The sequence below is a fragment of the Hypomesus nipponensis genome, chromosome 1 (genome assembly GCF_054491055.1).
Source record: "Hypomesus nipponensis isolate SF chromosome 1, ASM5449105v1, whole genome shotgun sequence".
NCBI classification, from domain to species: Eukaryota; Metazoa; Chordata; class Actinopteri; order Osmeriformes; family Osmeridae; genus Hypomesus; species Hypomesus nipponensis.
Window position 1 is genome coordinate 3,962,281 of NC_140361.1, and position 11,478 is coordinate 3,973,758.

The 11,478-nt window shown below is 38.0% G+C and overlaps 1 protein-coding gene across 1 annotated transcript; it reads left to right on the forward strand.

The window, feature by feature from the left end:
* Positions 1-4,567: 4,567 nt before the first annotated feature.
* Positions 4,568-11,165, forward strand: LOC146302062 (uncharacterized). Its single transcript, XM_084697792.1, has 12 exons — positions 4,568-5,151; positions 5,246-5,617; positions 6,313-6,672; positions 6,833-6,973; positions 7,462-7,520; positions 7,814-7,958; positions 8,639-8,740; positions 8,850-9,182; positions 9,283-9,639; positions 10,407-10,538; positions 10,716-10,780; positions 10,892-11,165. Exons 1-12 carry the CDS (start codon positions 5,052-5,054, stop codon positions 11,012-11,014), a joined length of 2,289 nt encoding a protein of 762 aa, XP_084553918.1. The 5' UTR covers positions 4,568-5,051; the 3' UTR covers positions 11,015-11,165.
* Positions 11,166-11,478: the final 313 nt, after the last annotated feature.

An 11,478-nucleotide genomic window follows, 5' to 3' on the forward strand; every position in this document is an offset into this window, starting at 1 on the left:
CTGCAATAAATAAACTTTCTTGACTCCATCGGCACTAATTGATAAAATATATTCCTAACACAGGTATGTAGGTATTTTTGATGCAGGAAATGTAATAGTTTAAAAGCTGTGAATCAGTGAACAGTAGCTAATTAAAATGTTATTTTGTTTTTCTTCCATGCAGTCTTCTGTGTACCCTCACAGGTGAATACATCTATCCTGAATCAAACAGAAGAACCTGTCTGATCTACTGAGGATTGAAATAAGGTCAGTTTAACTTCCATGACTTGACCTAAACCACAAGTTGGGTTTTCATCTGAGGATATTTAAACATATTGTTGCTGTATCTGCAACAATATTGGTATGCACTTTTCATCAGCTTTGTTTTCGATAGCTGTAATATGCAACTGCATTCTTGTATTACTAATAGCTTCAAATGACACAAATGTCAATATCATGGAATATCAGATGTTTTTAGTAGATTACATTTTAAATGGACTGCAATGGTAGTTGCATTAATATATTTCCTCCTTAGGTCATCATGAAGCTCCAGTGGACACTCCTGCTGCTGGCATGTGCGGTGGTGAGGACACAGGGTCAACCTCCCCAGGGTTATACGGAGTTTCTCCGGAGGCACGTCAGCGCAACAATGACAACCCAGCGTTGTGAAAGCTACATGCGCGAACTGAAACTGACGGAGAATCCTGGCTCTTTAGCCTGCAAAAGTAAAAACACGTTCATCCTAGATACGTCTGGACACGTGAATGACATCTGTAACCGTGCTGGAACACCTGTAGGCACCAATCGATACCGTAGCAATCAACCATTCCCTGTTGTTACTTGTAAGCACGCTGGTGGCATTCAACACCCCGGATGCAAGTACAGAGGTAAAAGGGACACCAGGAGGATTGAAATCTCTTGTGACCTTGATCAGAGTCAGTCTGGTAAACGCTGGCCAACCCACTATGGAGGGGATGTTGTTGTTGTTGTTTAGCCATTTGGGGCCATAATACATTTGCCTACACTATTCATAATACAAAAATAAATACATCTAAAATTCCAATTCATAACAATTCTGTTCAGCAAAGCAATATATCTCAAATAATCTTAAACCGTCCAGTGTAACAGTGTCAAATGCAATTTACAGTAATACAATGCTGATGATTTGCATCTGCCAAGCAGCATGATTTTAACTAACTGAATTGTGAAAATGTATTAAATAAATCATATGATGTTGGCAGACTCAAGTAGTTTTGTGTCCACTTTAAATCACTTTGACATTTAAGAACATTGATTAGATTGATTAGTTTTTACATTCAGAGCACTATAACATTGACATTTTATATTTTGAAATGGGTAAGGATTTAATTTGATAGCTTTTAACAGCAGAAAGTTGATTTTTAGGAAGTAATGTATATTTGAATGCTCTACCAATAAATGTGTGATCTTTATAATGGTTTCAGAAAAACTTTGTTCTGTGTTTCTCTGAGATGTTTTCCTAACCCATTCATCTCAGACAGTTCTTTGAGGGAGACTTGACTCTCAGGGTCAAAGATGTCTCTGGTCAGCTTTTAGTCTTCATGTTGCTGTGCGCCACCTCTCAATGGTGGCAGATATGGGTCTAAGTGTTGCTGTGAGCCAAGAAATTAGATAATATAGTCCAAACAACCTTAAACTGAACTTGCCTGCCTCAAGTTCAATTTGGCTAATTATTAACCTATAAAAAAATATCGTGTGGTCCATGATCTGTTGGTTTTGTGGGAGAAATCAAGGAATTGCTTATCGATGAACTAATATATTTTGTTGTGTATGACTATTCAATACTGAACAACGATGTAATTAAGCAATAAGCCCCAAGAGGCCGTGGTTTACGCTGATTTTAGAACAGGTAAGGGGAGTTGTTAGGCACCACGCGCAGTAATATGGAATGTTAAAGAATGTTATGAGGACAACCTGTGAGGTTATGCTGGATTTTACAACGGCATGGATTGCGATATAGCCAATCACAATCAAGGATGGGAACAACCAGTTTTAGAATACATTTTGATCAACATAGCATAAGCAATTGATCATGTTGGAAACAGCAGAAAATTGTACAAAATCATTTGCAAGAATATAACAAAGTAAAATTAAAGGTTTTGAGAATTAATTGTGAAGTGATTCATGTACCAAACTGACTGAAAAAGAGGTATTACTGAGTCAAATTCCGTATTCGTCCTATTGTACCACACAAGGTTGTGTATTAATGAATTACAGGTATTTGTATCACAGAGCCAAAGGACAGTAAAAGTCAATAACCATCACATGGTTTGCCAGAAGAACTATTGGCTTAGTTCAAATATTGATGTGAATGTAACAGATAAAAGTCAAGACTCAATACAGACTACAGTAGTGCAGGCTTGTGGAAATACAGGTATGTAGGTCTATTTGACACAGGAAATTAAATTGCTTCAAGGCAGTGAATCAGTGAACAACTCTGTAGGTAATGAAAAAGTTTGTTTGGTTTTCTTCCATACAGTGTTCGGTGTATACTCACAGGAATCAAACAAGAGGACCTCTCAGATCTACCAAGGATTGAAATAAGGTAATATAAATACGTATATTTTTGTATTAGTATTTGTCCATTTTAAATGGACTGCAATGGTAGTTGTATTCATATATTTCCTCCTTAGGTCATCATGAAGCCCCAGTGGACACTCCTGCTGCTGGCATGTGCGGTGGTGAGGACACAGGGTCAACCTCCCCCGGGCTATCACACATTTCGCAGGAATCACGTCAATCCAAGTATGACAAGAGTACAGTGTAGCAACTACATGCGCAGCCTGAGACTGACGGAGCCTATGTCTCCCGACTGCAAAAGTAGAAACACTTTTATATTAGCCAACACGGGAGATGTAAATAACATCTGTAACGGTGGTGGAACACGCTTGGCTGCCAACCGTGATCACTTTGTCAGCAATCAACCATTCCCTGTTCTTAATTGTATCAGCCAGAGTGGCATTGGCGTTCGTCCCCCCCGTTGTGAGTACAGAGGTACTGATCCCTCAACCAGGATACTAACCCTTGGTTGTCTCCCTGATCAAACCGATAGGAACAGACGCTGGCCAACTCACTATGTAGGTGATTCTGTCATTGTTAGTTAGCCAGACAAGGGGCCATGAAACAATTGCCTAAACCAAATCATAACAACATATCTCAAATAATCTTACACTATCCATTATAATAATTGTATGTTATTTATAGTAATACAATGCTTGAGTTCTTCATTTCCATTCCATCTGACAAGCAGCATGATTTGAACTGTAACTAAATTGTGAAAATCTGTTCAAAAAATCATTATGTAGGCAGACTGTTAAGTAGTTATTTGTTTATTGTTTGTTTGAGTGATGCAACTATTTGTTTCTCACTGATAATGGGGAACCGGACAGTTTGACTATGGTAACTTCAGGGGAGTCTGGCAAGGATTTAAAAACATGGCTGAAGAGAACATGCAGACTGAGAGTAGAGCAGATCAGCGGTTCCTCTCAGCAGATGTACATTGAAACCTAGGCCCCTGACTGACCTTCCTGTGACATGTTTGTGAGCGGACATTTGACCAAAGTAACTTGAGGGCACTCGCAACTGTGCTGAAAGTGTGCTGTCTTGAAGTGGTAAGAAAAACTGCAATAATGGATGGTATTTGAAACGAAGGCCTGAACCACTGTCTACACTCAGTAAAATCCTCCATCTACAGCTGTTGTTATCATTGTCAATGAATCACTTTGTAGCAAGGCCGTAGCCATGGAGTCAACATTGGGGGGGACAAAATCTGCTTGGGAGTCTGAGGGGCCCCCCCTGAAAACAAAACAAAACAAAAACATTTCCATATAGAACACCAGTATCAGTAAAGTTTAGTTATGAGTATGATAAGATTTTGTATGATAATTTCGGACAGCATGGTTGACTGTTGTAGCATAGAACATTTATATTTTATTTATATTTTTATATCAATATATTGGGGGGGGACATTTTGACCAGATTTAAATATCGGGGGGGAAGTGTCCCCCTCAATTTATATTATGATTTGTAGCCATACTACATATGCTCCTAGGTTATGACTAATTGTATAATTAAATAAGGCCTAATGGACAGACGAATAGACACTGACAGGCAGATAGATTAAATCAAATTAAATTATATGTCAGAGCACAAATACACAGGCACATATGTAAGTAGATATGGATTAGTTTTTGTTTTTATGCCATAGGTAAATAAACATACAAATGTACACACACACTTGCCCGTGGTAGGAAAAGTCTGTTCTTGCCGAAAAGTCATTGGGTCCTTTTAGTTTTGCTGTAATGAAGGAACCTGCAGTTTCTTCATCATACCAGAAAGTGGCAATAAAGCTCTATTCATTAAAGGAGAAACAGACAGTCAGTGCCAACTTAAAACATACAAACATACTTATTTTGAAGCTGTCCCAATGTAATTTAGTTCAATTCCATATAGTATTTGTTATATATAATATCTCTCAACAAACAATTATATTTGAACTCTGCCATGGATATTTGTCCATAGGGATACATAGGAATATTAATAGTGAAGACATATTAGTACCCAATTGCTGTTAAAGTACCAAGTCAATAACATGTGGTAAGTTCAAGACAAAATCAATATATTTATCATAGATTAATAAGGTGCAGGTGTCTGATACACTCAAGTTGGGTATCTCAGAAGACTGGACAATGAATACAGGAAATCAAGGATCACAATATCGAAGGATGTGTGACGATTAGCATAATATGAACATAATTCATAGATATAGGCATATTTCTATCCTCGACATGACCAAAGGGTTACGTTCTCATGAGCTTGATATAACAGGGTATTGATCAAACTTTGTTTATTATATTCAGAGAACAACAAACAATATGAAAGTAATCATTATCTTCAATTATTGTTAACTGATCAGTGGTTAAAGGCAGACCTCTTCAATAGTTACACCGAAGTGACAGTAAAAAGCCAATCAGAATCACAGTCACACTTTCCCACCCCTTTCGATAGCTGTATAAATAGCTAACTATATTTGGATGAATCACCATCAGTTTCCTCATAAATACCACAGCAGTCTCTGGTGTTGCAAAATGGTGTCTATCATATTTCAGACTTTATTTGTGGCCACTAGTCTATGTAAGTATGATACTCAAATTCCAAAATGTGGTATTATTGTTACCTTTATAGATAAATGCCTCATTAATACCTGTGTATTGTTGGATTTACTCAGGCCTTGCATGTGATTTGCACTACAAGATGATGACTGCTCAGCCAGGAGAGAATGTGACTCTGAAATGTCTCTTTCCAAAGAGATTTATTGACAAGAATTCATTCATCTTCTGGTTCAGACATGGTGCAGGACACAGTCCTGAGTTCATAGCGGCATTAAACCACATGGGATCAGATACAATATCACAGGAGGGCTTCAATGACACCCCACGCATGACAGCAAAAGTAGAAGGACGGACTTTTGACCTGCATATTAATCCAACTAAACTGAATGATACCGCCATGTACGATTGTGTGAAAGTTTATCAGCAGAAAAAGGTGGAATTCAAAACAGGGATTTTGTTGAGGATTGGAGATAAATATAGCAATAAAGGTAAGAAATAAGGTTATCAGGTTTAAATCTGACATTATTGGCAGCTATGTATTTAAATCTGACATTATTAATTATTAAGTATTGACTGTTGTAAAAAATGTACATATTTGTTATGTGAAAGATGCTACATGTGAATTGGATCAATGAGTTTGTTCAAGATAGATTGAACCCTGGATGAAAACATCCCTTTTTAAAACATTGTCTTACAAAATTCTTCCCTATGTTCTAGATCTGATTCAAAGTGACGATGTTCACCAATATATTCCTTTTGACCTCAGCTGAACATGGTGGAACTGAAACATTGCAGTGTGTGATATCAGGAGACTATCAAATGATATACTGGTACAAGCAAACCATTGGACATATGCCCCAATGTTTAGTGGCTGAATCTCCAATTAAAATTCAAATGTTTTGGGAGATCATCTGCGTTTCTCTGCCAAAATGGTTAATAGGAATTATGTTCTAAAAATCCTAAATATAACTAGTTCAGATGAGGGAATGTACTTCTGTGGAGCAGAAACGGCATATGGGATGAATTTTAGACACGGCACCTTTGTGACTGTGAGGGGTGTGTATGTCACCGTAGTTAACTGTTCATAAACAATATTATATAAGCATACTTTGAATTAGTACCTGTGTACTGAGTTCCTATGTCTTCAGATGAAACAATGCCCCTTTTCATTATAAATATTCAGGTAACTGTCTTCAGAGATCTCACTACCAGACAGTGTTGCAGCAGCCAGAGTCTGAGCCAGTCCACCCAGGAGACTCTGTGACTCTGCAGTGTTCAGTCCTCTCTGAGTCCTGTACAGGACAACACAGTGTGTTCTGGTTCAGAGCCGGGGCAGGAGAATCGCATCCAGGACTCCTTTACACCCAAGGAAACAGGAGTGAAGAGTGTGACAAGAGACCTGAGACTCCCTCTCCTACACAGAGCTGTGTCTACAGCCTCTCCAAGAACAACCTCAGCCCCTCTGATTCTGGGACTTACTACTGTGCAGTGGCCACATGTGGAGAGATACTGTTTGGCAATGGAACAAGACTGGATGTTAAAGGTAACTACATCACCATTGCTAAAACCTGATGGTAATTAGAAGTTGAGAATCATTTACGATGGATTGGTGGAAATGATGTACAGAACATTTTGGGATCGTGTTTTATGTAAAAAGAAAAACTTTGACTTTCGAATTTCTATCACAATTCTTTAATTTGCAGACAAAGCATGTGTGGTGGTGACACATGATTTTGGAGAGACCTGGATTGTCATATCCCTCTGTTTTGCATTGGTCATATGTGTCATCATAATTACCTTCTTAATCTACACAATTAAAAGAATTAAATGTGATCGCCGCAACAGTAAGTTACATTTTCCCTTCGTCATTCATATATATCCTAGTACGAAAACCTTTTTTCCTTAGCTTAAATATATCGTCATCACAGAGTGAACTTTTTCCTAATACCCGAGGTGTTTCAATATTGACTGTAATCCATCACAAAAAAAACTAACATTGAAGAAGTAAAAAAGACATTTTATTTTTTCTGGAAGAAAGTTACATCCGTCTCCTCTAAAACCGTGTGACACTGCCAGTACAGCAGATGTTCAATTTCAGAATTTTATTTAACCCACTAGGGGAAATATGTTTGTAGAGACAGGTATTAAAACACATTCTATCCATCATAAATACTACATAAACCGCATACCTGACAACACACAGAGACAGGCAGATGTATGAAATCTGTGGTTACAACAAACAAAAAAAGATAGGAATGAATTATAAGATTACACTCCAACAACAGTTAAATCGTATCTAGTATATCTAATGTCTTCTTGTTGTTTGGAACAGCTAGAGGCATTCAATTGCAAGCATCTGTTGGTGAGACCAGTGACACTCAGAATGAGCAGGTGTGTCATTCTTATCAATAATGGTACATTCATCTGTATTTGTATAAGGAAAATTGAATTTGTAAATTCAAACTGTAATTATATCACAAATAACCAATGTATAAGGTTTGCCTAGTGCCCACAACTACTGAAATAACCCAATGGGTGTTTCTCAACTCCACTTGTAAATTGTTGCTTCAGTAACCTGTTGGTGGCGCTGTGATCAAGTCGTAGCTTCAGATCACCTTGTCCTACTCTATGAACATGATTGTGCCGAGTGTCTAGATTCAGTTCTGAGTCACTTTTTTCCTCAGAGACAGGATGGTGACGAGATGCTTTACTCACAATTAGAGTTTACAAAAAGGAAAGCCCTCAACAGGAACAGAAGACATGAACACACCAACAAGGAAGATACCATTTACTCTGATGTCAAAGGTCTTGATGTAATTGACAGCCTGTAAGGATTATATTTGAATGTCCTTTGTGATCACTCTTCCTTTTTCAAACTGTAAACCTACCTGCAGTATCATTTAAATATCTTCTGTTCTGATACCTGGACGTTAGTATTTTTTTCCCGAATGTTGCCGTCTAAGTCATTACAGTATATCCATATTAAAAACAATTTTTTTTAACCTTTTTCCGTTTTACTTATATTTGAATACCTTGGAAATGTTTGGCTTTTAATGAGAAATAAAAGTGTTGCATTCTGCATTAATGTGCTCATACGATGAGCAGTATACCTACTGTAGGAATGTGTGATATCTGTAAATTTTTATTTTTAATAAATGTGTAGTGAATTAATTATCTCCACCTTATGTCCAGAACCATTGAGCATCACTAATACAATTTCTTTCTTATAATAAGTCACATGAACCAAATAGAACTACATACAGAGGCTGGCCATGAATGCATGATTCCATCTTCATTAATGCTTAAACCAACTGCCTCTTAACAACTATAACATTTCCTTTTTCACACACAAAGAAACCCTAACAGATATGGACTGACCATTTTCAAGTTCAAGTTCTTTAGCTGTTTCATGGTTTTGAAATGAGTTGGAAGCGGGGAAACAGGAAGTACTCTACTTTTTTGTTTCAACCAATCAGATGTGTTTTTTGTATTTCTTTGTGAACCTTGATCATCTCGACACCAATCTGTACATCTGAACATTGACAGCATCACAAAGAGACTAGACACCATGTTACCTGTATGGACAGTTATGACTCTTTTGGGAACAGTGTGTAAGTATGATTCCATTTGGAAAAAGACAATGTTAATATACAGTTTTAATTAAATTTGACATTACTAAAAATTAAAAAAATAAATAAATGCTGTTTTCCTTTTATTTAGACACTCTGGATCCCGTCACCGTGGTTCACCTTGGTAACAGGGTTAGCCTGGTGTGTGTTTTCAAATCAAAACAGGAATATTATTCGAAAATCCTGCACTGGTACAAGCAAAATATTGGAGGCCTTCCACAAATAATGGTGACGATCCAAAAACGCTCAGTGGACACACCTGTGTTTTACCAGGGGTTTAATCCTTTACGTTATGATGTATCAGAAGGAAGACATCAACTCACAATCCTGAGGGTGACTGAGGAAGATGAAGGCATTTATTACTGTGGGGTCGGTGAATATTATAGAACAGAGTTTAGAGGTGCAACATTCCTCTCATTAAAAGGTAGAGTTTAAAGATGAATGCTATCACAATGTAACATGATTTGGCAGTCATTGTCTCATTAATTTGATCGATCAAAATTTCTGTGTTTTTTACTATCCAGGTACTAGTCTAAATATGTTGGATTACCAGACAGTGTTGCAGCAGCCAGAGTCTGAGCCAGTCCACCCAGGAGACTCTGTGACTCTGCAGTGTTCAGTCCTCTCTGAGTCCTGTACAGGACAACACAGTGTGTTCTGGTTCAGAGCCAGGGCAGGAGAATCCCATCCAGGACTCCTTTACACCCAAGGAGACAGGAGTGAAGAGTGTGAGAAGAGACCTGAGACTCCCTCTCCTACACGGAGCTGTGTCTACAGCCTCTCCAAGAACAACCTCAGCTCCTCTGATTCTGGGACTTACTACTGTGCAGTGGCCACATGTGGAGAGATACTGTTTGGCAATGGAACAAGACTGGATGTTGGTATGTAGTCAAGAATATCTCAACAAACAAAAAAAGAAATAAAAGGAAGTGGATTTATAAATACATAATAACAGTATGTGAGCAACAGTATGCATTACATTTATAAAATTACATAATGAATTATGAAATAACTGGTTTTAAGGTGTTTGTTGATAAAGAGTCTGTCAGAAATATTAATCTATCAACCATTGCACAGTCAGTCGATGAACAAGTTTAAGAAAGCTTTATTGCTTGCGGCCGGCCCACAAGGAGACAAAAACATCACACGCCATTGTGCTACAAAGTTTGTCCGCTAGCATGTTGTGCTAGCTAGCTATTTAAGCAGAACCGCTCTTTACAGTCATTGGTTAAGACAAAGGCATGCAAATGTTCCATTGCTCTTCTTCATTGGCTCCTTGCATAGACCTGGCGCAGGAGTGTGTGCGTGCGTGTTTGAGTGTGTGTGCCTTTTGACCCCTGTAAGCTTGACCACATGATTCACCCAACACAGATAAGGCCAGACATCTTTTATGGCCTCTCCAGTAAGAGAGAGTGGTCAGCCCAGGTCACCTTGTTTACATATGCCTCGTGTTCCCCAAAGTTCAGATTTGGGGGTAGGCCTCTCTCTACACACAAGGAATGCTGAACACAGAATCATTCTTATACAGGATAAATGTGCTACATCTTCAATTTTCCCAACAGAGCCCCTAAAGCAAGCGCATATATACATTCTTTAGTCCTGACTGCAGTCAATTAAAACTTGGGATGGTTTTTGTTTTGTTTTCCAGCTTCTGACAACGGAGTGGATCCGCTTGTCCTCCTGCTAGGAGCCACATCCTTCTGTCTGGTCTTTTCTCTGATTTTCATCTTCATTTTAATCTCCACTAAAAAGCCAGGGCCAGTTTGTGAACTTTGTAACGGTGAGTTCTCACATTAGCTTAGAATTTCCATTAAATGTACCTGTTTAATTTTCACTAGATGAAATACAAGTAATTTACATATACACATAGGGTATAGTTTAGTTTAGATTACAATGAGGAATGTTATTTAAATTAACAGAATGCTGTGTTTCGTGACATGAACTGTGATTTAATCAGTGCGAACCGTGAGTGTCTCAAGAGAACACCAGCATGCCAGCTCAACCAGGGAAGAGCCGTCTAATGTAAGTGATGTTTGACTAATTCAATCCAGAAAGGAGATCTGGTAGGCGGTTGTGGATGCAGCACTGTTGTTTCACGGTCCAGTGATGAATAAAACTTACGATCGTCTACAGGATGGAGAAGCAGAGGTGTTGAATTACAGCACGCTGCATTTTTCTCAGAGGAAGGAGAAACGAGGCAGGAAGCAGCCACAGGACAGTGTGTACACCGAGGTGATGTACTCCAGGAGGGAATGACAAAGTTACCAAAAGACTGATACCTGCATCTTAAACCTTGACAGATGGAATTTATTTTGTTTTCATTTTGTATTGAATTGAGCATGTTCAGCTGATTTTGGGATTTTGAATTTGAATTTCATTTCAAAATAAACTTTTATGCTTCGAAGGATTCTTTATGTTCCTCTTTTTTCATTAATTGTCATGTAGATGTCATTGTGTGGTTTAATAGTTATTCAGTGCTACTAGGTTGTACACATTCAATACTTATGTTTACAAAGGGTTGTATTTGATTTACTCTTTATGCTCACAAACATGCAAGAGAGATCCAGTCCGACCAAAAGAATATACATATTTGTATGATAATGAAAGTTGTGTAGACTTTTATAACATAAACAATATGATTGTTATGGCAAAGACGGTAAATAGTGAGCTCCTTACATTATATCAAGTAGCAAGTCCATAAAATATATCACAATAGTTGA

Coding starts and splice junctions, on each gene's coding strand:
- LOC146302062 (XM_084697792.1), top strand. CDS start 5,052: ATGAATCACCATCAGTTTCCTCATAAATACCACAGCAGTCTCTGGTGT. Junction 5,152..5,245: donor ATTTGTGGCCACTAGTCTAT/GTAAGTATGATA, acceptor GGATTTACTCAG/GCCTTGCATGTGATTTGCAC. Junction 7,959..8,638: donor TGATGTAATTGACAGCCTGT/AAGGATTATATT, acceptor GTGAACCTTGAT/CATCTCGACACCAATCTGTA.